The sequence below is a fragment of the Ambystoma mexicanum genome, chromosome 14 (genome assembly GCF_040938575.1).
Source record: "Ambystoma mexicanum isolate Mex_15411 chromosome 14, UKY_AmexF1_1, whole genome shotgun sequence".
Lineage (NCBI taxonomy): Eukaryota > Metazoa > Chordata > Amphibia > Caudata > Ambystomatidae > Ambystoma > Ambystoma mexicanum.
In genome coordinates this window covers 161122722-161147824 of record NC_090940.1, presented here as the reverse complement: position 1 = coordinate 161147824, position 25103 = coordinate 161122722, and the positions used below count along the sequence as shown (strand labels likewise).

General features: G+C 45.9%; 1 protein-coding gene across 3 annotated transcripts in view; it reads right to left on the bottom strand.

The window, feature by feature from the left end:
- The window catches only part of MGA (MAX dimerization protein MGA), an 872134-nt gene that overhangs the window by 488591 nt on the left and 358440 nt on the right, over positions 1-25103 (bottom strand). For all 3 annotated transcript variants that reach the window (XM_069638800.1, XM_069638798.1, XM_069638799.1), the window contains exons 9-10: positions 19393-19747; positions 3561-3760 (exon numbers count right to left, since the gene is read on the bottom strand). In XM_069638800.1, coding sequence (XP_069494901.1) covers positions 3561-3760; positions 19393-19747 — 555 coding nt within the window. The remainder of the gene's footprint in view (positions 1-3560; positions 3761-19392; positions 19748-25103) is intronic.

The following is a 25103-nucleotide window of genomic DNA, read 5'->3' as shown; positions in this document are numbered from 1 at the left end:
CCCAAGATGGACAACAACGGAAGGAAGAGGAGGTGACTGAACAAATAACCAAAAGCACAAACAACGGAAGAAGAGAAACAGACAGAGGAGTGAAAAGAGGGGGAAATTACTTCGAGCGAGACAGAAGCAACATTGGATGAAGTACCAGCACACTAAAGACTGTTCAGCAGAAAACACATGTGAAAAGAGAAAGACAAGAACTGGCTAGAGTTTCCACGGTAATGGATGCCATCATGACTGGCTAGTCGATTGAAGGTCATAATCGAAGCACTAGTACCGAGCGCAGCATCATTGTGCAAGATCAAGATACATTGCAAGATGCGAGAGAACAGCAGAAGATGAGATCGGAAGCAAATAAGAGACATGGTGAAAGGAAGAGCCGGACTAAGGGAGAAGATAGTGGTGTGCGACATGGTTCCAGTAGTAATAAAGGTGGAAACTCCCTGTGATCCGAGGAAGTACAAAGGGAAGTGAGCGTGGTGGAACGCAGAAGGAGAACACTCCTACATGTACTGTTCATCGACAACAATGTGAACAATTATGGACACTTCAAAGAATTGACAAAGATATGCAGACCGGAAGGAGGTGAATGTTGCTTGGTGGTGTGGTCGACAAAGTCGACCAGAGGGGGGACTGAAGAGGGAAAATCGAGATCAAACTCCTGCCCCTCACCCCAGGCACATCGACAGACAGGACAGCAGGAAGAATAAGGAGCGCACTTATCATTTGAACCAGGCCCCAGCGCACCCATGGGTGACAAATATGCTGAAAGACACCCACTTCACCAACATTGCAACTTCCATGCTACACTAGCCAATGCAGCAATACCAGAATCTACAAAACACAAGAATCCCTGTTTAAAGGCTTGCAGATGCCTATATGAATTAACCTGATCTAATTGCACAGTGTAAAGCCATGTTTCAGGAAGATCACAGCCAAGTGCATTCGTCTCACTGAACACCAGCAGCAGTGGGGATTCGTGCTGATTTCAGCAATGCTCCTCGCAAACCCAGGAGCAGCCAAGGTCGCACAGTAAGATAAGATTACTTTCTTTGAACGACAATGAACCCTGGCAGACAAACATTTTTAATTCTTCACAAATATGAGTAAGCCACGGCAGAACATCCAGAGCCCAGTGTTTTTCCCTGGGAACAAAAGAAGACCCACACATCATTTGAAACATAATTGTAACAAGAATGGCACAGCTCTGGCCAATGAACGCTGAGGGCCCAGGGGCGAAAAGCCTGTTTCAGCTAAAACTGATGGGAACAGATTCATACTGCAACAATTTTAGAATTAGGTAATGGGGGTGGCGCAGCTAAACCAACCCACTGCCGCAAAAGTCCTAATGTCCAATTATCAGGCTTCCTATAAGGGCTACATAGGTAACCTATCACTTAGCAGCCAATAGCAGGATGAGATAGGTTTCTGAGAGCTGGTCCAATTCTGTGAGGTCAGCTTGCAGTGTGTTACAAAGCTGGCTTGCAAGCCAACCCCGGGGGAGACGGTGCTGGGACTTTCGCTGTGCACGAAGCTCTCTGTGTGTTTTTTTTGCTGCCCAGAAATAAACGCAGTTTGGAACATGTTGCTGCCTGCTTGGGACTCTGCTACATTTCTTTGGGCAAAATGGGAGGTGTTGGGGTCTCCCACAGCTCAGACTCCCAGAAGCCCGGGTGGGGGTCCAACTTCTCCCCAACAAACCCCCAACTAAAAGTTTAATAAACTAAGTGTACTAATCCAGACAAACCATTAGATGATCAACTATACAAAGCATGGACACAGAAAACAAATGCACAAGCAGCAAAAGTCAAATGTACTTTAAATTCTGTGGTAGGTAGGTAGGTAGGTAAGGAGAGATGTACAAAAGCAGTCAGGTAAAATATGTTTTAAAAGAAAGTGTAACAAATACTTAGATGGGACTGTTTTCTAGTTCCTACTGTTGGGAAGGGTCAATCAGAATGTACAAGTTCAACCCGGGTCTGGGTTTTTTGCAATTTCCAACAATGTCCAGTCAGCACTCTGGTCCGGAAAAGGTCCGAGCTCAGTGCCCCGGTTTCCTGGTATTCCTGTGTTAGTGGTGTAGCAGCTGTTCTGAGGATTTTCAGGCAAACAGGACTGCTATGGGGATGAAGGAGATTTGCAGTTTGGGATAGACTGCCCTTTTGGAGTGGGACCAATCCTAATTTCATACAATCTTTGCTCTTTTTGTACTTGTATTTGGGGTTTTCAAAACCCAAACCCAGGTAGGACACAAAAGGGCACAGATGGTGATGGTAAGGTAAGGAGGGGGCACAAGGGCTCAATTTTGCTTTATCACATGCACAACTAATTGTGCCAATGTAATGTTCTTAACATTCCCCAAGTCTCATCATTTACTGTCTGTTGCTAGTTGATCTAATGATTGCAGGCACAGAAGACCATAAAACGGAATCCCGTGGAGCTCAGAGGCTTAACCTCTGCCCACTCAGAGCAGCCCAGATGAGGAGAGATGGTAAGTGTGTGTGTTTTGTGTGGTGTGAGAAGTGGGGCCCGAAAGTAAATGCTGGCAAAGCATGGAGGTTTGGGGGATAAGCGCCCCAAAATGCCCTTTTTCGCATCTGTTGAAGGCTGTACGAAATCGGCCCAATAAACACAGCCTTTTTGGTATGTGGCCATAAGACATAGATCCCTTCTAATTCGGTCACTAGTGCTTCTTAATCACCAGTCCAACTGAATGGTCTTGCTTTTTCTGTATGTTCACCACATGACATTAAAAAACATTTTTCAGTCACTTTTCCTATTTAGCACATTACAGCGTCACAAGCAATGGTGACAAGAGGGACTTTAAAAACAGTAGGTACCATAACGGAACACACACACACAAGAGAAAGCACATGAATGGAACATTATAAGGAAACTGGCTGTTGTATGCTCTAGCTGATCCCATTTAGATCACTACCATGGCCCTATGCTGTTTGTAAGACAATGGAATACAAACTGGGTTAACCACATAAATTACCAGGATGTGACAGTCCACGTCCTGGGCTAGCCTCCTCTCCTGTCAAGGATAACATGTTTGTCAAAAGCCTCACAGGATTCTGTTTCAAAGCAGTCGTGGCACTACAAAAACAAATACCACTACACTAAAGATGTTTAAAAAAACACTATATGGAACATGTTTTAGCTCACAAGCGGTGGTATCTGCTATCAGTTTATTCATATTAAAAAGTTATAGTATTACTGTACATCTAATCTGTATTTAATCGACTTCCATTAACATGTACTTTAAAGTGGGCTTTACAAATGATCTGAGAAGTTAGTTATCTGTGGCACCTTCATGACAAAAAGATCACAGTTAACACCTGATGCAAACGTGGAATGAGTGCAGTACACAGAGTATTTGTTTTAAAAAGAATTCAATTTAGAGCAGATGCCAGATTATCTTCTAGTTCCTTTTGACAAGTTTTCTGGTATGTGATATTTAAGGTGCTGGAAACCACATTGTGCCTGGGCTACCATATTCATATAATGCTGAACTCTGAAGAGGTCCACAGAAAAAAATAAAGGTCTAGTTTTCTTACCACTGGATTTGGTTTTGGGGTGTACACACGCCCATGTTTGTTCTTAAGGGAGGGCATACTTTCAGATGCACCAGACTTTACAGGTTCAATGACAGATGGTGTTGGGATGTAAATTGGTTCTGGATCTTCATCAATCTCTCCCTTTTCCCAAATGGAGAAACTTCTTCTGACGGGTTCCTCAGTGTCAGCATCACATATGGCTAATGCAAGAAAGATAGAGACAGATGATGGAATAAAAGATTTTGGCAGAGTACATCTTTTTTCATTTTGCTGAAAGTTAAGACCACTCAGTGGATTGAGCACCGTCTGTGGAGATCAATGGATAGTCTGCAAATTAGATTTGAATCCTCAGTGGGCAGATTCATTCAGAGGTCCATATATTGAGTAGCATGGCATAGTGAATAAGACCACTTATTAAACCTTAAAGAATAAAGTAACTTTCAAAACAGGAATTCAATAAATGGCTTTTATGCAGAGTATTATTATCCCAAAGAGAACATAGCAATTTAATTAACAATCATCAATTGCGCAACTGGAATTTTCAAACCTAAAACCCAAACCTTGAAGGAAACATGCTTATTTTATGTATTGGGTATTTATAATGTGCCCGTACACAATCGGCCTCATTATGAGTCAGCCGGTCCGGAAAGAACGGTGGTGGTAAAACCACCACCACAGTTCTTTCCGGACCGGCTGATTCCTAGTCCTGCAGGTGGGAGGTGTCACTTCCGCCAGGTCTGACCTAGCGGGTTTAACACCACCCACCGGCAGGCGGAAATGGAAACACCGGCTCCGTCATAGACAGAACCGGTGTTTCCATTGTCCCCATCCCCATGGAGTCCTATAGGACTCCATGGGAATGGGGACTTACACAATTCCACCTCTGGAATTCCCGGGTCACCGGGGTCGTAATGCCCCGGTCATTCCGGGAATCACGGAGGCGGAATGGTAATACGAGTCCGGCGGTAACCTGCCGGTTTTTCCCGCTCGGTTAGCGCCGGACTCGTAATGAGGCCCAATGTGTTTCAAGACAGGGAGGGGGAAAGGGGGGGAAGCAGAGATGACAAAAACGGTTCGACTAGGCCTTGTGACATTCCGATTGTGCAAGTGCAGTAACAAGAAGTGAGGGGGAGGGTCAGGTCAGGGCGGAAAGGCCCGTGGAATAAGCGAGTTATAGGGGAGGCCAGGTGGACAGAACCATGGGAATGCAAAGATGACAGGGGGAAAAAAGGTCCACGTGCTAAGTGCAAGGAAAGGAGCTGGAGGGGCTCAAGGGGTGCATGCCCAGGCAAGATAGTGCAAAGGGGGGTTCCCCGAAGGGCAAGTGCAGGTTGAAGGGGGGGAAGGAGAGGGTCATGGGAGACCAAGTGCAGGGGGGTAGACTAGACGAGAAGGGCCTGGTGCTCTGTAAGAATCTGATGGAACCAGGCAGCCAGTCAAGCAGCAGACTGGGACATTAAATGGGGAGGGGGAAGGAGGAAGAGAAAAGGAATTCTTGAGAAGCTTCTGGAACTTAAGGAGGTACGGCTCAAGTCTGAGGGTTAGGGAGGCCATTACAGGGGGAGACACCTGCGGAGAAGAGAGATTTACCTCCCACTCTATGCTTGAAAAGCGTCTGATGGGCAGAGAGTTGGAGGTAGAAGTCTGAATGGCTCTAGCAGGAAGGTATATTTAGGTGGAGAGAGTTGGATGTAACGGGGTCCCAGAAAGCCTTGTGGATGATGCAGATGTCTTGCAGTCCTATTCTGGATTAGTTGAAGGGGGTAAAGAGAGAAGATAGGCAGACTGAGGAAGAGGCCGTTGCAGTAGTCCTGCCTGGAGAGGACCAGAGCTCTGGAGACATTACGTTTCTGGGGGAAGGTTGAGGAAAGGGCGAATGCCTCTGATGGGGTGTAAAGACTGGAGGGGGGTGTCTGTACTCCTGCTCTCTATATGGCAGAGGAGAGCCACAGAGGACCCCAGCCAAAATTTGCTATTATTGTTAACGTAGTCGAGCAATCAAGGCCTACCTTCTCAGGAGGTGATGCAGGCTGGTTCTTAAGTGCAGTGAAGTCCCCAAGCACCCACAAAGGAATGTCCACACACTGTATTAGTTAAAACACAGTCTTTATATAATTAAGGTTCAAGGTTATGTACACAATCACAATAACTCACTTTGTGCTTAGTTAATCTACAATGGCAAATATATACAGTTCTAAGTGGTACCACAATTATTATCAGATTTCATTAAAGTTCATCAAATGTACTCTGGTCAAATGTCACACAAATCAGTTAATAAAGGTAACCAACAATAGATATAGGAGGAAAGCAGTTGGTTAGAACATAATACTGGCCCCTACTACTAGACACAGTTCTGTGTGGAGATCCCCCCACCTAGGCAACCTGCAAAATAAAGATACTAGAAGCCCAGTCCATATATTGTTCAATTAGTCTTATTTCGTTCTACAATGTTTCTACCACCCCAATGTACCTGGAATAGCAGAGTTCGATGGCGAGTCGTCGACGGATCCTTCTTAAGCGGCTCCCTTTAAAGCAGGAGCCACGGTTCGCTGAGCTCCCTCGAAGAAAGTGAACTCGGCGTTGAGGCGGCAGCTTTGGTCCCAGCGGTGCTCGTCAATGACAGAGCAGAGACGTCCTGCAAGGAAGAGGCGTGCGGGGCACCTCGATGTCGATAGTTCAGGACCGCAAAGAGTTTGTGAAGAACTGTGGCCCAGCAAGGGTGTCGAGTCGTCCGGCTTCTCTACGGTCTTTGTGTGGCGGGAAACCCACCGGCGGATGCTCCTCGGCATGTCGACGGCCTGGCCTTCTCTGGCAGGATAAGGCGGTCGGCGGTGCGGATGAGCGCATCCGGGAATCACAATGTCTTAATCAATGGAGCGTTGCGGCTCCGGGCATCGATGGCACGGCGTCGAGCGGTCCCCGCTTTTGGGCAACAAGGCTTCGACGGGCCTCCTGCGGTTATAGCAAATCTGCGAACCCTGGTTCGACGACGGTGGACGGAATGTCCGATGCTCAACTTCGTTCTCCTCGGCGGTCCCAGTCTCCGGTCGGCAGCCTGTCGAGGGTCTGACTTCCAGGGAGCTTCGGCCAAGGTTAGCGGTGCTCGATGGTCCCTCGGAGCACGGGAAGAGGGCGCCTTACCAGGTCCTCTCTTAGATCAGTCTCGACGTCACGGCGGCTTTCAGAATATGGTGAATGTAACAGCAGTCAACCTTCTTCGGGTTCGGCTTCGAGATTCAGCTTCAATGTCAGTTTCTACTTCAGCTTCTGAACGAATTCTAGCAGTGAGAGGCCCCCAGATATACTAGTTGATCTCCCATTCATTCTGCAGGGCCACACTCAAGTCAGCCAATCAGGCATACAGTACATTCAGGTCATTCTCCTCCCTCTCAGACACTCACAACAAGGAATGTGTATTGGGACAAGTACCCAGCCATTCAACACTACACATTGCATTCATACCAGTTTCGGCAGGGCTGTCTCAGTCATTGTGTTTCATACTAGAAACCAGACACCCACAACATGAAGTGCATATTGGTCACGCACCATTCACCCAGGTCCCACCCACAGGGTGTACCCACAACATACCGTCACTGGGAAGGCTCCAGCAAGTCTGGACTGGACTTCACTACGATACCATATATGGAACACCCACCCAACAGCCAGTCAGGGGAAAGGGACAGAGTCAGGGCTTCCCAGGTCTTTGGGAAAACAAGGTAACATGCAATAGAAAGCAAGAGGCCACAGGGGTCATCTTGTTTCCTATCAGGAATCAACTGATTCCAATGGCAGGGCCTGGATATTCCAAAATGGAGGATACTCAGAGCACCTGTCAAATTCAGCATGGAGCTGCCACCAGCCCATACCCTGATCTGTCGGCCACACACAGGTGCCCAAAAACATACACTAGGGGCACAGGGTTGTACCCCCGCCCATGGGTGCCATAAGGGTGTCCCATGGGTCTGTACACCAAACCAAAAACAGGAAGAAGACTCCCACATGGACTCCTGGGCAGAAAACAATACAAATGAAAAAGGACTACAGAACAAGGACAGGGAGGCCCTGTCCCTCCAATGCATTTCCAGCATCACAGGGGGTGCAGCTGAAAGTGGGCCTTCTTGGCAAGGTCTGTGATATGAGGAGAGAAAGAGAGAGGAGTTGAAGATGACATCAAGGTTTTCTGCCTCACAGGAGGGTGAGGGGAGGGGGAGCAGGGGGTCCCAATTAGAAGCATCTCTGTCTTACTGGCATTAAGGCAGAGATCTTTAGCAGTGCACCATGCCTGTTAGCAGTGTACCATGCCTGAATAGCAGATAGGCAGTGAGGAATGAAATAGGAATAGGAGGTAGAGGAGGGATGCTTGAAGGAAAGAGAGATGTGCATCATCTGCGTAGTACTGGAAGTTAGGAGAGAAGGTGGAGATCAAATGGGCTAGAGGGGCTAGGCAGATGTTGAAAGACTAAGGCGAGAAGATAGAGCCCTGAGGGACGCCGTAGGTGGAGAGAGATGTAGGAGAGAAAAAGTCCCAGTGGAACCTGGGAAGGTCAGTGAGAAAGGAAGTAGGTCAACCAGTCCACAGCCAGGTCCGTGATGTGTTTATTCAGCATTGCTCATAATCTTTAGATTCACACACTTCCAAATACCTGACCAACAGGGAGCAGCTTGGCACAAGTTTATTTTTTGAAAAGTTGAACCTTGGAATGCTTCCATTAAGCCATAAAAAAGAAGCTCGGCATAATTAAAAGTTCAGAACTCTCCCAAGAGACTGCGAAAATATGATGTACCATAAGAGACCACTAGGTTTATTACAATAACCTGCTGGTGACTGCCACCAAAATGTTTAAGCAAAAAGCACTAGACCAGCTGGGTGTTTGTTCACAGAGGAGGGCTTGTTAGAATGGCACAAGCTCGGTTTCCTGCGTACATCAGCCTTTAAAGCCAACAAGGTGCAGGAGAATTCAAAGTGTACCCCTCCACTGCCCCACCTCAAGGTTAAAGCTAAAATACAATTCCTATTCCATATCCAGGTCAACACTTCACTGATCTCTGCAGTCGACCCTTACATTTTTTTTACCATCTCTACCATAGGTGACTCAATCCACAGCACATTCAGGGTCTATGCTGCAGGTATAAACAATTACTTAACTTTAAATCTATAGGCCCAGTACTGGCATCCTTATAGAACATCATGCACTCCACACAGCCTTCCCTTGGGAGGACCAAGTTTGTTTACATTCATACAAGAGTTAGGCAAGGGGGTCTTGGATATCTCTCACTATCATGTTAATGCCCAAACGTAGACCCTTAGAAGCGGAAGTTAGCAAATAACTCCATGATAATGATGAAGCATGTTTTTTATTTTACTTGATTTAATTGTAGAATTTTTTTTTACAAGTGTACAAAAACAAAAGGATTCCCAAGTACATAAATCCTTGTCCGGTTTGAGCGACTGGTGAGCCTAATCCACCATCCCACTCGATTGTTGCATGTTTGTGAAGAAACCAAACAGGATGTACAAGATTCTAAAAAGATGTCCTTACTTAAGTAAGATATCATAGGAAGGTAAAATATTCTTGTGCATTTTGGAACGTTGAGGTTTTCCTGTTCATGGGAACCTAAACTTTATTTTTAGGATCTCAAACTTGCTTTTGGGGTCAGAGGCACTTCTAATTAAGTCCATCAGCAACCCTTTTAACACCAAGACTGTTATGGCAAGGGTACTATTTAAGCATCTCAGTGTGGTTCTATGCGATTATAATCACCCTACATAGGCTTTAGGGTGTAGGCTGGTGGCAACTGTTATTTAGTTTTAGCTTCAACTTGGGTGCAAGCCATTTGACCACATTAGTTACCCATTGTACCTTACTGATATTCACAGGGATACATATGTACTTATTCAAGTCCTGCCCTCTGGCATTTTTGCTTTGGGGGCTCTGGTAGGTCCGAAGAAGGGCGGCAGACACAAAAAGTGCCATTTTGTCTATAGACTTATTTTTGGTAACAAAAACCAAAACCTAGCTTTCCCTAGCTCCCAGAGGAAGTCCCTACCTGAAGTATAAATAACCGGGTGCTTGTCATTTCATGTAAGTAAAGTAACAAGCTTAGCCATCCCTGCGTTATAATTTCCCATCATAGGCAAATACCCCCTCCCATCGCACCTCCACCTACCAATCATATTGCTGCATTGAAACAAGCATTGCGTCTGCCAAACATTTCAACTTCACCAGCATAACGCCGCCTCCACCGCCCACCCTCAGTCTACCCCAACCAGACAGTGTCACCCCCCCCCAACCAGCCCCATTGTACATTCAAGGAGAGCAATGCAAGCAGCAACTCCACAAAACATAAAAGTGCTCCCTGGTAGTATATCAAGTTACATTCTTAAGCCCTTGAACAGCGGTGGAGCAGAAACTTCAGTAGCCTGATTTACAAAGGTCAAACCGCAGCAGTGAGATGTGGCCAGCAACGAGTTGGTGAACAGTCACGTATTGTTTGAAGCCTGCCGGAGAGGAATTGACGCCACTATGTATTGCAGAGCTTCAAAAGGACAGTCCAAGAAATGCGCTCTGCCCCATGCTCTATGCGCAACCTGAATGGAAAGAGGATGGCATACTGTATTTGTCGCTCTCGGAGCAGGCGCTTCACTAGGTGCGCAGAGAATTGAACGTTTTCAAATAAAGATTTCAGGAGATCCTCCACAAATTGTTCCAAAAGACCCTTCAACGCATTCTCCGATATCCCAACAGTGCGAACATTACTGCAACGGGACTGCAATTCCACAGTCTCACATTTTGCACGGACGGCAGTAAGGTCCTTTTGGACCCCCCTCAGCAGCTGATCATGGGATTCCACCTTGTCCTCCGGGCTGCCAACCATGTCTCAGACTCCGTAATGTGCCCACTCTCAGTGTCCAGACTTGAATGAAGAGAGCGGATGTTAGCAACAATATTGTCTAACTAGGTATTCACAGAGGGAAAGCCAGACTGCATCGCTGCCATCAGGGGTTCCATACCAGCGGCAGCTGGCGGACCGCACACAGGAGTAACTTCAGCAACAGAGACAATGGCTGAATCCCTAACGGGGGTGCAGGCAAAAGGAGTCCATCGGTCCACACTTCTTACCGGCACCCTTTGTCGTCCCAGCAGAAGACTGAAGCCGGTAGCTATATCGCAGGACCCACGGAACCAGTGACAGAAAATAAAAGCCCAGCACAGCCAACTGTGAAATATACACCAGTTGTCAAGGCCTCGCAGCCAGGCACAACACTGATGTTTAAATGCACCACAACAAACGAACACAAAACCAAAGATTCAAGCAGCCCGTCTAAGCCCACCACCAGCCCCACACTCTCAAGAGCGTTATTATTAGCAGGACTATTTGACGATTGGGACAGAGCTGCAATCCTCCTCCCAGCAGCATCGAAGTGAAAAGGGCAAAAGGAACTGTGGGCCGGATCACCACAGACCTGAGACCTCAGGATAATCCAATGCAGAAGCATAGTAAACTAACAGGCACAGAAGGCCGCACCCTGCCAGATCACCAGGGTCCATCTGTACAGTCACCAGCCAACTACAATGAGAGCAAGGGAAAAGGAACGTTGGCCCTGGAGACCTGCCAAACAGCCCCTCACGGTCAGAAATATCTGTATCCCTGTGAGCTCTAGAGCAAGTCTTGAACCCCGGCCCTGCGGGGCTCCAAAAAGGTCCCTTCCACACTGCTCACATATAATGTAGGGCAAGTGGGAGCATTAATCAGCCCCGGACTCCCAGCCTACGCTATCGGTCACACAGACCTGCAAGGATCTCTGCAAGCCCTCCCTCCTTACTACGCTTGTCTCCTGCAGGCCCTGTCGAGCCAGGAGGTGAAGTTATGGTCGCCCGGGGAAGGCAGCTGCCTCGCTCAGGCACACACCATGTGCACTACCCGCTGGGAGTTAGCAGGATGTCAGATATCCTCCCCGGCCACCGATCAGCTTGATTTACAGCCTGCACCCACTCAGCAAAATCAGCTAGCTGCGGCAGACACCGGCAGCAAAGTTGTGGGCAAAAGACAGGAGTTATTGTGACAGGATAGTCTCTGGGTGCAGAGCTTATGAGGACCAAATCTTGTAATGCGCACCTAGAGAAGCCTATATTTAGCCAGGTTGTTTTGCTGCGCTGGAACGTTTGTCGAAACTACAGGCGTGAATACTTACCACCGGGCCCCATGTTGGGCTATTATTACAAATAGTTACACTTGGGGTCCCCTAGGTCTGAGCTGGTTACTCTTTAGAGGTGTGTTGCAATCACATTTTCCCAAGACGTACAAGGAGAGTCCTCTTGCTCTGCTGCATCTATCTCTGGGTCTTCTGATTCAACCTCTGGATCTCTTCAGTGGATCTCCTCTGGTCCATCGTTGGGGAGAATTCTCAGAAATGTGCTAATTCCCATCTACCTTAGAGACCCCCAACTCTTTCTGGACTTTAGGACTTTTAATTTTTATCCTGCAGAGATTTAGACCTTTTTCCCACTCTCTCATGCATTTTTATTTGAACACAGCGTTTCTTTTGGTCTTGGAGTCTGACAAACTCCATAGGAATCATCTTTTTTACATTGGAGCACAGCACCATGTGCAGTGTCACAGAGAGATCCTTTGGCTCTCTGCTAAGGTTAACATACCTTTTCTTGGATAACTACTGTTTCCAAGAGTAGTCAAGTGAAATTGACTTTACTTACATTTTCCTCCATATAGACCCACCACACACTATCTTACAATAGGGTGCTGGAGGGGTTACTTAGTGTCCCTTTTGTCTATATTCTCATGTAAGATGTTTATGTTACCCTTTCTACAATTAATGGCTGGTGGCAGTGATTTTTTTTCCTACCATTGTGTGTTTTTACCGCAGGCTGAATTGTCAGCTGCAGTACTGCACCCATGGGCGCCCATTTTGTCAAAATGGCCCTGGTCTTTTTTGGCAATTTTTTGTTGGAAAGGTCCTTCTTGAGATTTACTCTGCGCGCCAAACCAGGTTTGGTCACTTAGTTCATTTTGTCTTTGGCGCGATTCACCAGTGAAGCCTGCCTCTGGCTCCAGCGTTGTCTGGCAGGGCAGGAAGTGAGGGAGGTTCCCAAATTCCCTGTGCTTAGTCTCCTTTGTTACAGGACTGCACCCAAAGGTGATTGGCCTGCTGGCTGTCCTTGGAGGACAGCCACCCTGCTATGTGAGCGAAAGCTAGGCTGCGAATGAATGGGAAACGACTTGCCTAAAAGGCGAGGTCTTTTGCAAGGAAGGCAGTGTCAACCACTGGACGAAGGAACCGGAGAAAAAACTGGAAGAGACGCTTGCTGCAACTCCTGGACTGTTGGTTTGCCCGGTGAAGCCCTGTTGCAGTGCTGAAGCTCCTATTTCGAAATTGACTAGAGAAGCCCGGAAAGGACAACTTCTCCCCTTGGGTTGGTGGGACCAATCGACCCGAAGACGAACTCGACTGAAACCCCTCTCACTGCTGGCTGTACTTCCATTGCTGCTGCAGGAACCGAGTGCCAGGGAACACGAACATCAGAATTAAGTGCATTGTTTATGCCGGACCTGAGCTCCAGGAAGATCCTCCGGACTCCCTCGAAGCAGGGCTGACCAAGCCTGAGCCACCTCAACAGAGCGCTGGACCCCAGAAGCAAGGAAATTCCACAAGGTGTCCAAGAATCGCAGTGGTGCTATTAGCGAGAAGCTGAAACAGCGAAGTGCCGCCCATTGCTGCCGTCAACCTTCAAATCGTAGTGCAGGAGGCCCCAGACATCCTCCCTCTTGTCCCCACGACTGAGGCCCAGGAACAACAGGATCTGCAGGTACTACAAGAAGAACAGAAGCCAGCTGGAACCATTTCTTCAGACCTAAGGTCCTGTAAACTAAGGGGTACTTACCTCTCGTGTGTGTAGCCTGCCTGTTCTCACAGGAGACTTGCAGAGTTGTTTGCAGAGTTACTTGTAGCTTTGCCATTCACAAGTTTCACAGCTTGTGGCCCAACAATGATTTCTTTTAGAACAAAACTCTTTAATGTTGTGCAAGACGTTTACCTACCTTCAAGAAGGGCCTCAGCTCCCCTAGACTTTGCTCAGGTGACATTGTCTGTCCTGGCCGCCTGAAAGGCTGTTCGTATCCTCCGAGTATGTGTTTAGCTATCCCTCAAAATGTCATACATACCTTACATGTATAGTTGGGAACGGGTTAACCTACAATGCTTTGGGGGTTGGGGGGGGGGGGGGGGGGGGGTTCAAAAAGGCTTACCTGTTTGAGAAACGTGTTAACCATTGTTTCCTTCCCTAACCTTTTCCTTTTTGCCACAAGTTCAGTATTACCATTTAAGTGTGAAAAGCGATATATTAATGTCCACAGTGTCTTAACTATTGAATCAGTAAACAATTAAGTTCCCAATGTGGGAACTCCTGTCCCCTGCACACTATCAACAGCTCAAAACCTTTTCAGTCCAGGTAATTTGGTGATACTTTGTGTATTTGTTTCAATATACTCTCCCATCTTTTTACTCGCATCAATAAGCAATTTTTTATATAATTAAATGCATATCAGACTGACGCAATCAATTTTCTTGTAAAACAGATGATTTATTTGTGGCCCAACGCATTGAGAGTAATCTCTTCTTCAGGGGCGTATAAACACATTTCAAACAATATCTAGAAAGACATTTTAAATGATATACATTAGTACAAGGTATCGGCAAAAAATCAATAGTAAAGCATTTCAGACGCTATTCACGGTATTAGTACTTGAGACAACATTTTCACATTTATAGGTTTTATCAAACAGATAGTATGTGTACACATTTTCTTTTATTCCTTTTTTTTCCTTTTTTTTTTTTACAACAGTGACTCATTGCGGTACCTAATGTTTCCTGGATTCGCAGAATTTATATGATAGGATGCATCTAACTCCAGTATAGACAATTAGTCTATCTCGAGTCTCCCAAAGCAGTAGGTTGTGTGGCAATAACTACTGAAGTCAACTCAGGGTGTAGGAAGTATCTGTGTGCCATCCCAAAAGGGTATCTACTTTACTTGATTGAAGTGAAGGAGTGTATTTTGACGTGTATTTTGTATCGTTGCCAATGGCTCCCTTCTTAAGGCGGCTTATTTTAAAACTGGCTGTTAAATTCATAAATCATTATTTTGATCAAGAAACGTTGAGTATAAGTGTTATTTGAATACTTGTCAGTGTGAAACTATGTTGCAACCCTACAGCTCACATTGACCCCTCTTGAGATAAGCCTGGCTGATCAGTCCCTCTAACAACTTGTGTAGTATAGATTTATACCAAAGGTTTGGTTACCTATTGCCAAGAGGACAAGGCTGGTGTAGTCTCGCACAGGGTTACTACATACAATGTTGCCTAACATCCACTCTGGAGTTTTGCTGCATAATTCACACCCATGGAGTAGAACAGACCTACTTCTATTAAAGCAGATGGCACATTGATTTGTATCCCATGGATTCATTTAGAATTGTGTACCTTTCTTGGAACTCACCTTAAGTGACTCTGGGGGTACGTTCCTGCCCCTCAACGTTTTTCCTATACCCACTAGGAGTCAGTAAGCCCTGGACCAAGAACTAGAATTTTATAACTTGCGACTGATTTTTTTAAATGTATTTTATTAAGTCATGCTCTGCACTCTCCTCTTTGTGAAGGCATTATTACACTGAAGATAATTATGGCGACTGTAAATATTTTATCATGAAGTGTATTTCTAAAATGTTATTAATTCTTGAAGGCCGTTGGCTATTATTTTGAAATGTTTCCTAACTGCTATAACTATATTTCATTACCATGTGTGCATTTGTATTATTTTTAGAACTTTGCTCTAGAGGGTCAAATAGAATGTGGTGTCCGTTGGACTGAGGGATTTATAGACTATTTTACTGGTTGGTTAACAGGTCTCCTTCCCTTTTCCGTTCTAACCCTTGCCTATATGTGCTGCGCCCTGACCCCTGGTACAGGACTACCATTTGCAACAGGGGTGGGTTGTGTCGTTAGAACACTGTACTTAATAATGTAGGCCTAAAGGCAACTTCACATGCTTGCTCCCTTGCACGATTCCAACTCCATTGATTTATGGTGGGTGCCTCTTTCTGTTTGGCCATCATCTTGCCATCTCAGGTTGGGAATGGTCATATAAAGGTAAGAACTTTATCAGAATCTAGCTTGGATTCCCGGCAAAAGTGAAAGCAAGTGTAATCTAGCTGAATGTGGTGGATGGGGAGGTCTTGTTCGAATCCACATTACAGCCAGAGTGTGTCTTTTGCCGAGCAGATCTGAGGCCATAAACTGTCCAGGATTAAACAGGCCAGTTTGAATGGTGCGGATGTGCTGGGGCAGCCCCCAGCCTGAATCTTGGATAATAGCTGGGGTCCTACAGCAGTTTATCCGGAGATGGCGAGAAACACCATTCCGAAGACTACTTCGTAGGGTGGCCACCCTTACCAAAGCCAAGTCCAAGTAAAGCCATGTCCGTCTTGCAATGATCCTGGAAAACGCTTGTCTGTGCTTTGACACTTAGTGGGACCAGCAAGTATGGACACCAGCATGAGGAACATCCTGTGGGCTGACCATCTTTGCAAGAGGCCTATCCAGTGTTTCAGTTGGTGTCTGTCCTAGCTCAGAGCTTGGGACTCTGCAGGTCATCGACTCCTGGCCTCAGACCACCCCATCCTGTTCTAGCTGCACTATTCATGAAGAAGGGCCTTCGTAAATCGGATTCTTTTTTGTCACCAAATGTCTCGCCTGCCACCCCCTGATCAGGGAGAGCTTTACTGCTGCACATCTATGGCATGTCCTGAAGGTCTCATCATCATGGGACCTGCTATGGCAGCCGTCCTTAGATGCATTGTCTGTCCTGCTGGAAGACCTCCAAAACCATCCTTTTGCAGCATTAAACCAAAATCCCAAAGCGCACTTCAGACACTCGACCCACAGCACCTGGACCCACTGTAACCAGACCAATCGCAGAAGTGGGCCCAGTCATTTTGAGTACCCAAGGTGTTATCATTCGGGATCGTGGAGCAAGCCTGCATACCTGTGTTCTCGCCCCTCTCACACAATGGGCTATGGGCATTCAGTCCATACTGTAAATGTCCCTTACTGGGTTGGGACCGGTGGCGCTCTGGCCAGGATCTCCCTCCATCTTTTTCTCAAGGTTACCCCTAGTGTTAAATTGGGTGTCGCCCTAAAATCTTACAACCTGTTTTAACTTGAACAAAAAAGCTTGTTCTAAGGAGACTTAAGACTTCCTGCTTCCTACACAGATACTTGCACCTGGAACACTGACCATTTAAGCACTAGGCCTACTTACCAGGTAGAGAAGGACTGCTTAAGCCATAGAGGCCTTGCGAATGACAAAGCAAGGTATATGGTTACTGTTTCTAATATGCCGACAGATTTTCTGGTTCGTTGACATGAAATGTTTTACTGTGTTTCAGTATAAAGCGTGGCAGTGATCTCTTTTGAGATCACCGACTGTGTACATATATGTGTAGACGTTATGACTCACTTACTTTACCTGCTTAGAGTTCAGACCTAATAAATACATATGTTTTTGTGCTCCTGTGCCGTTTGATATGAATGCTTATGTTGCATTTTATTTATTCATTTCTAAGGCGCTGGCAGCCCGCATGCATCGGGCGCTCACAAACTCTAAGGACCATACAAAAGAACGAGACACAGATTTTAAATGAATACAACAAGGCAGGAGACACCTATTTGTAAAGTTGAGTTTTCAGCACACTGCGAAAAGACATCAAGTTTACTTCCAGTCTTAAACCAGATGGATGGGAGTTCCAAATCCTAGAAGCACTGATGGGGAAGGATCTTTCCAAGCCTCTGGTGTGTTTAAATCCAGGGAAGCGGGCCTGAGCGAGGTTGGAAGAAAGCAAAGATCTGGCTGGCGTGCAGAGAAATATTGAAGAATTTAAGTCGGAGGGGGTGATACCGCAAATACAACAGTTAACCAAAGTACAAGCTTTAAAATGAAAACGTTCTTTTATGGGTAGCTAGTGGAGAACTCTTCTGTGCTTCGAGATGTGATCGTTTTTGAAATATTCTTAATGATCTGCACTACATCGTTTTGAATAAGTTGACATTTCTTTAAGGTAGGGTTGTTAGCCGCGAGAAACAGGACATTACAGTAATCTAGCATTGCACCGGCAATGGTGATGCAATTTTCCTCTGTTAGAAACGGCTGAATGGTTCCTAAAAGACGATGATAATAACAATTTATGGTAAACAAGTTGACATGTTAGTCTACATTAAGGGAGGGTTCAAGAATAATGCCTAACGTTTTGACCTTGCTCTTCACTGGGATGACACTGTCATTAATAAGAAAGCTTTCATATTCAATGTTCAAATCCAGTCTGGCTTGAGACGAGCCACAAATCAGGAGCTCGGTCTTTCCTCCATTCAAGCCTTGCTGCTCAGTCCACATTATCTTGATTAGGTGGCTTGACCCATGTTGCCCAGGTCATCAACTTTATGGACTCTCAGAAACCTTGCCCAGGATGGCTCTGAAAATCCAATTCAACAATATCAAACTGGTCAGTAGGGATTTCTTAAGCCATAAAATCACCACCAATGCAGATAAGCTTTAAATTCCTTCATGTGCCGTGCAGCTCACCTGAAAAAGTGGTGTTCCAAGTAGCCAGGGCACACGTCTCAGGAGGGGAATGAGACAACAGAAATACTGTGCAAATATCTGGTGAGGGCAAAGGTCTTTCGGTGTAATCAGGAGCTAGCCCAGGCATCACCAACTTTGAACTGACAACACCATGTCGGCTTTTGGCACTTGGCAATGTATTTGCGTCCAACCTTAAGGATATGCTTCATTCTTTCTGAAGGGGTAATGTTTACTCATGGAAACTGTTAGGTAAGATTGTCATTTCAGTGATAAATCTTTCTGACCTTGCCAACCCCAGAACTTTTTGCTTGGACTTGGTAATTATTTTACCTTGTCCCTATTTGAGTTGGAATTTTTTTCCCCTAGTCGTTTACTCTTTTTATGGGTGACCTTTTTATGTCTTTCCATCGTGTGTGATTCGAGTTATAGTTTCCTATAACTTTGGACTGACTAATGTAGTATGGCAGCACACAACATTTTAAATGCAGTGCCTTCCTTTTCAATTCTCTTATGTCTTGGGTGAACTACTAGTCCCAAGAAGTAAAGTGGGATTCACATCCCCTTTACTTAGATTTAAGTGAGCCAACAAACCCACCTTACTTACCTGGTCAAATTTGTGTTACAATTGCAAGGTTACATGAAAAACATGACTACCACATCACTGAGGTGTAGCTTAGTTTCTTATGAAGCAGCAACAAAGGGGCCCAAGTCTGCACATAAATACTCTCACAAAGCAGCACCTAAACAAAGAAGGCCAAAGCCAGACCCGGGTTGCTTATGCTCCCTATCACATTTTTATCTACATATTATCAGCTTTCACCGTTACAATGAAGTTGCAAATGGACATATTAAAAAAAACACACAACAAAAAGAAAAAAAATCTTAGAGGTTGTGCCTTGCAGCATTGACATTTCTGGAATACAGCTGGTAGTATTCCAAAATTACTAATTGATTGCTGTTAGTATTTATACAACAATCTGCCAAACTCGTAATAGACCCCCCCAAGATTTAAATTGTTGCCAACCTCAGTGGTTTAAAGAGAACATTTAAGACTACTGTGCTGATCAGCAAAGAGAAAAGAGAACAGTACATGAAGAATCACGGGGAGTAGCAGGACTTTTATAAAAGCATATTATAGCAAGGAAACATATTTCAAACATCAACAAATTCAGTACTTACTATATTCCAATTTGCCATTTTTGATCTCATCGTCCATGTTAATGTTCTCTTCTTCACTTTCGTCTCCATTTTTCCTATCAGAGGATTGATCTTTATCTAAATCAGGTTCACACTGCAGGTCGACCTCGCCCTCATTTTTAATGTTTTTTATGTCCTTCAGTCCACCTTTCACCAGCAGCATTTTTCTCTTTAGGCAGGTGCAGCCGAACATGCACTCTGGTCGTCTGCAGTGTGTGGGTTGGCGTTTCTCCTGAGAAAGGCTAAAACAGACACATCCTAGGCGGCAGAATTCATTATTACACGCAGGGGCACGCCTCCGAATTATTTTCCGCACAGGTCTATTTTTCAGCGATACCTACATTAAAACAAAAGAGCTCCACATGAGTAAAAACAAGATTGTATCAATAAAACATACATTAAGAAGCTGTCCAAGACGGATTTCCAAAATTAATCCTGGTGGGGGATTTTGGAAAGCCAACCTATTATGTGAATAAAAAAAGACAGTGAAGTCTAGCCAAACCCAAACAAGGTACGTAGTACAGAGGCAATGCTTAAGACTCAGGAGGGATGAGAGTGGTCTAGAGCTACAATGAGACACTCGGAGCACTCCAATAATTCCCGTTAGACAGAAAAGTACAAAAATATACAATTATTTATCAGGGTTTTAAAATGCACACTAGGCAATACAACCTCTAGGTAAGTATCGTCACACAACTATCAAATATTTATACATTTTGTGGCGAGTCCAGGCATTTCTTACCTTCTCCTCAAGGGGGAGCCACCCACTTTGGGAGAAGGGAGGTGAGCCTGCTACGTGATACTCTCCGTAGGGTTCAGGGCAACTGGGATCCCAATGCGGGTGACCTTACTCTGGGGACAAGGAATGCCCAAGTCAGGATTCCATTCCACTTCCAAGACCTCAATGTTGATGGTTATTTGAATATTGAACAAGGTGATCATTCAAAGTGGATGGCTTGGTTTCTGACCAGTACTCGTTACCGCCTCTTGGTGAAACCGATGGCCAATGTAATCTTCTCCTCCATTCTAGCTAGGAACAAAAATTCAGCAGTTAGTCAGCCGAAAAGGAGGGAATCGGCCAGAGAGTGAGAATACCGGCTTGCACAGATGTGCAAAAGAGGCAGTTGCTCCTCCGTGGGAGGAGCCGAGAGCCACGCAGTCGAGGTGAATGATTGAGACCCAAGGCAACCCGCGGAACTCTGCTGTTTCGAAGGCGGGGACCCTGACGAGCCTGGGGCCGCTGGGGAAGGAAGCGGAAAAAAGACAGAAGCCATACTTGTGGTTTTCCTGTCATGCTGTCGTTGAAGCCCTGAGAAGGGAGACAATGAGGAACAACCAGCCATGCAGACCAGAGCCAATTCGAGAGCACGGATTGCATGGCCGGAGAGAGCGCCTTCAGCAGCGAGCAACGCCACTGGAGAAAAGGTACTATGCAGCCTACAGGGAGGTGCTGGAGGGATGTGAGGCCACAGATAAACCCATGCAGGGGTAAGATTACGAGTACCCAGGAAGGGGTGAGATAAGTGGGAAACAAACCCTGGCAGAGCAGACCCAAGACCACACAGGGCTAACAATTCTTATACCCAAGGAGGGGACGAGAGAAGCAACAGAGCAAGAAACACTTGTCTACAGGCACGTTATAAATGCCATATCATAGCCGTACTTAACAAGCCGAACCCCACATGGGGGTGAGAAGATTAATACCCCAGGAGGGGTTGAGAGAAACCAGAACCAAAACCGGGCAGAACAGACCCAGATACCATACAGGGATAACAACCTGAATACCCCAGGCAGGGGGGTAAGAGAAAAGACAGACTAAGTAGGCTTGAGCAGGCCCATAGTCCATGACAGGCTGAGAAAACAAATACCCCAGGAGGGGGTGAACGAAGAAACAAACATGTCCGAGTAGGCCCATAGCCCACCCGAAAGACTGGATATCCCATAGGGGATGAGAGAAGTGATAGTAATAATAATAATCATTTTTTATATAGCATTGCAAACCCATGGGTCTCAAAGCACTGAAATAACAGAGAAGATTATTATTCCACAGGGTGGTACTCAAGTATTAAACCAAGTAGGCCTGAGCAGGTCAGCCCACACAGGGATAACAACCTGAATACCCCAGGACGGGCTAAGAGAAAGAGTCCAAGTAGGCATGAGCAGGCCCGTAGCTCACGACGTGCAAATACCCCACATGGGGGTGAAAGAAGAGATAAGCCAAGCAGGGCGGAGAAGGCCTGCAGCCTACACAAGGCTAAGACAGTGAACAATGCAAGAGGGACAAGGAGCAGAGGCGTAGACAGGATAGGACCTGGGCGGGCAAGGCCCACCCAAAATCTGTAAATACCCACTCAGAAGCGCTGTGTGGGCATTTACAGATGTTAATGTCACTGCATTGGGCCGAACTACATTTGCTTCAGAGGCCCCACTTGTTAAACAATCCTGGCTACGCCTCTGACTAGGAACAAACTTTGTTTTTTGTTGTTGTGCATACCAGCCTACCGAGATCAGGAAAACAAACCCCAGGAGAAGGGATACATTGGAAACTGTTCAGACTGCCTGACAAGGACATTGTATTAACTGAAGCAGAGAGACATTTCTTTTGTCGATTTGGATTTGGGACCCGTCTACGAAACCAAGAGCTGGACGAGACTGTGGGAACTCTTTGTTAGTGGTCAGAAAAACAGCCACCACTAGTTTACCCAGGTGGGAGTAACCATAAGCTAAGATGAAGCTTAGTTTCTCTTTCTTTTCATAGAGTTAGGGCAGAAATATGTTAGCATAGTTTCAAAGAGGACAGTTTTATTTTTGTCCGATATCCTGACGAGCACCAGTTTGTTTTCAAGCGTAGGGCATTCATCATAGAAACAGGGCCCAGAGTAGGTGATCTTTCATTCTTCGGCAAAACATCTTGTTCAAACATGCCTTCTTGTCTATCTTCTATGTCTGACTTAACACAATTAACTCTTTGTAAAAAGATAGAAACCTATTTGATTCAAAACCACTGTAATACGGGTAAGTAATGAAATGGATAAACAAATTAGAAACAGAAGAGCAATACTAGAATAGTTCCTCAACACTAAGTAAGTCCAGCCAGGAGATGGAACATTAACAGGTGCAGCAGATATACTTTTCAGGTAGGTTTACTATTGGATAGGACGATGCCAGTTGTTGTGATTCAAATGTTTCAAAAGTTAGGAAAAGTTCAGGTAAGTAGCTCTCTCTGTCCCACTACACAAGGAAGGCTTAGTCCAAGACGAGTCAGGCAAGAGAGATAGGGACAGAACTTTACACCAATGCAACCTTATGGAGAACGTGGGAGGGGCGGTGGGGGGGGGCTGAGAATATGCATTTTAACTTACCCCCCGACCCCTCCTCTTTACTCTGCTTCCTTCAGGGAAAACTTCAGAGGTTCTGGATTCTATTGGGGGCAGCTTCTTCTGTGCTTTGTCCGAGGGAGGCCTATGTGTCACGCGTGCAGAGGTCGCTTTCAGATGAAGGATTTAGTTTCACTCGCAGTACCTGTGTATTATGGTTCTAGGCACTGTCCATTTGGAGAGTCTTGCAATGAAATTATGACTTCAGCAGAGCAGGCGTCATCAGGAGGCCTCCAGGGAGCAAGAAAGACCGGTTGCAACGGGAGTCGCCATGATCAGCCAGTGACAGGCAATCTTTGATTGGGGCTGGGGGGAACAAAGGAACAGGCCCTGCATGGCTTCTGTTGGAACTAGAAGGCTGAAAATGCTGGAGCAGGTGTCTTGCAGCACAAGTTGAAGATCCTCCAGGTTCCAAGGATGCACACTGAATGGGAGAGAGCTGGCCAGGCCACCAGTTAGTCCATGTGCAATTCAAATGCTCAAAAGTCATGGGTCCTCGAGCAGGGGTCGAGACTGGTTGTTCCCACTGGTACTCGGTCGAAGCACCAACAAGAGCCTTCTTGAGAGAAGGACAGAGAAGCAGGGCTGGAGGCAATGCTGGTCAGCTGCAATGGTCGTCTTGTGGTCGTCAGTGGGCTGCATTTCTTTGTAGGGGTCTTTGCTCCAATGATGATCTATTGAATGGCTGCAGGAGGAGTCCTTTTATCCAAGATCTGGACTGGAAGCTCGCCACGTTCCATCAATGTGAAGGATCTACATCATTCAAACTGCCATTGGCAATCTAATCATGGATGGCCCTTGTCACTGGCCACACAATCTGCCCAGAACCAGACATTCAGGCATGTGGACTGCCAGACAGTCCTAGCTGCCACATCCAGGCTTACACACAAATCCTTACCCGGGAAAGCAGCAGCTTTTCCAAGCAAAGTGCTTCCCATATATGGCAATTCCAGACCCAAAAGTCCAAAAAACAATATGGCCAAAGGACAGGCGAAAATCTTGTGTAGCTGCCATCTTAAAAGTGCAAGCCACTCTTCGTAGTCTGGATGTATTTTGGCCTGGTTGCCTTGCGCTTGAGAAAAGTAAGGAGTCTTGATATTATTGTGTAGTGATTTATTAAGTTTAGGTGGACACCGAAAGGAGAGCATCCAAGAACACAACCAGATCTGCCAAACCAAGGGCCTACTCACGGGCAAGGACAGGAATCTGAGCTCCAGCATACCTGCATATGCAGGTATACTACACAGTCGAAACACGTGTCAGCTGACAAACAATAATAATGATATTAAAACTTAACTAACCAATGTAAAACACAATATTAAGATTCATTACTGCTCAAGTGCAAGGTAATCAGGAGAAAACACATCCAGACCCTAACACGAGGTATGGGCAACACCTCAACCACCGGCAACCTCGCAGCTCAACTAAACCCTCACAACCCAAGAAAATTCCAAGAGCAGCGCAAGTCGAGTCGAGGGTCTAGTGCCCAACCTACCTGTAATCACACTTAGTAGTCAAGTGCATGAGTAAAAAGTTCAAAACATGGCAGAAAAATAACCGCTGCCACCAGCCCATACTGGATACATGTATTCGTAACCACAATGTTACAAAAGAAAAAGATTTAATGCTACAAAGTATCCCAAGTGCACTTCACTGTAAGGAGATGTGTGCCGCTTTAAAAATACAAGATATCCCTAAGGAGACAAGTCTTCACAGCACTGGGTCTTATGGACTGATCAGTTTCCAGTGAAAATGAACACAAGGCAAAAGAAGAAAACCAGAAGGCTTTACTTCCCTCCAAAAGTCAGGTCAGGAGTCAATACCAAACAGAAAGATAGGTTGTCCCATAAGTATATGGGAGGAAAACAGCAAAAAGAAAATCTATCCAACACAAAGCATTTACCATAAAAAAGTAACCACTTTGACAAACGGTTGCATGAGGGGAAAAAAAAAGGAGGGTCGTACTTAAGCATGTCTTGGAGAGGATCCAAGATGGCCAAAAACATCACAGCGCTCTCATACCAGATGTTTTTTAATGGCATAGCCTCAATGTGTTGGGGAGTCTAGCCCTGTCACCACGGGTGCTCCACAGGTGGAAAGCATTGCAGACCAGATTCAGGCTGAGGCTGTGAGAGTGCAAGACGGCATTCTAGACAAGGAGACATGGAGGGCCTGCATTCTCTGGCAGACTGCTTATTACTTTAAAGAGCCTGCACAACCAGGACCATTCCCTACTGAATACGTGGGGAGGGGGTTTGGGGGCTGTGTCTGTAGCCAGTCTCCTGATGCCCGGTTTGCTGTTTTGTAATAGTTTGG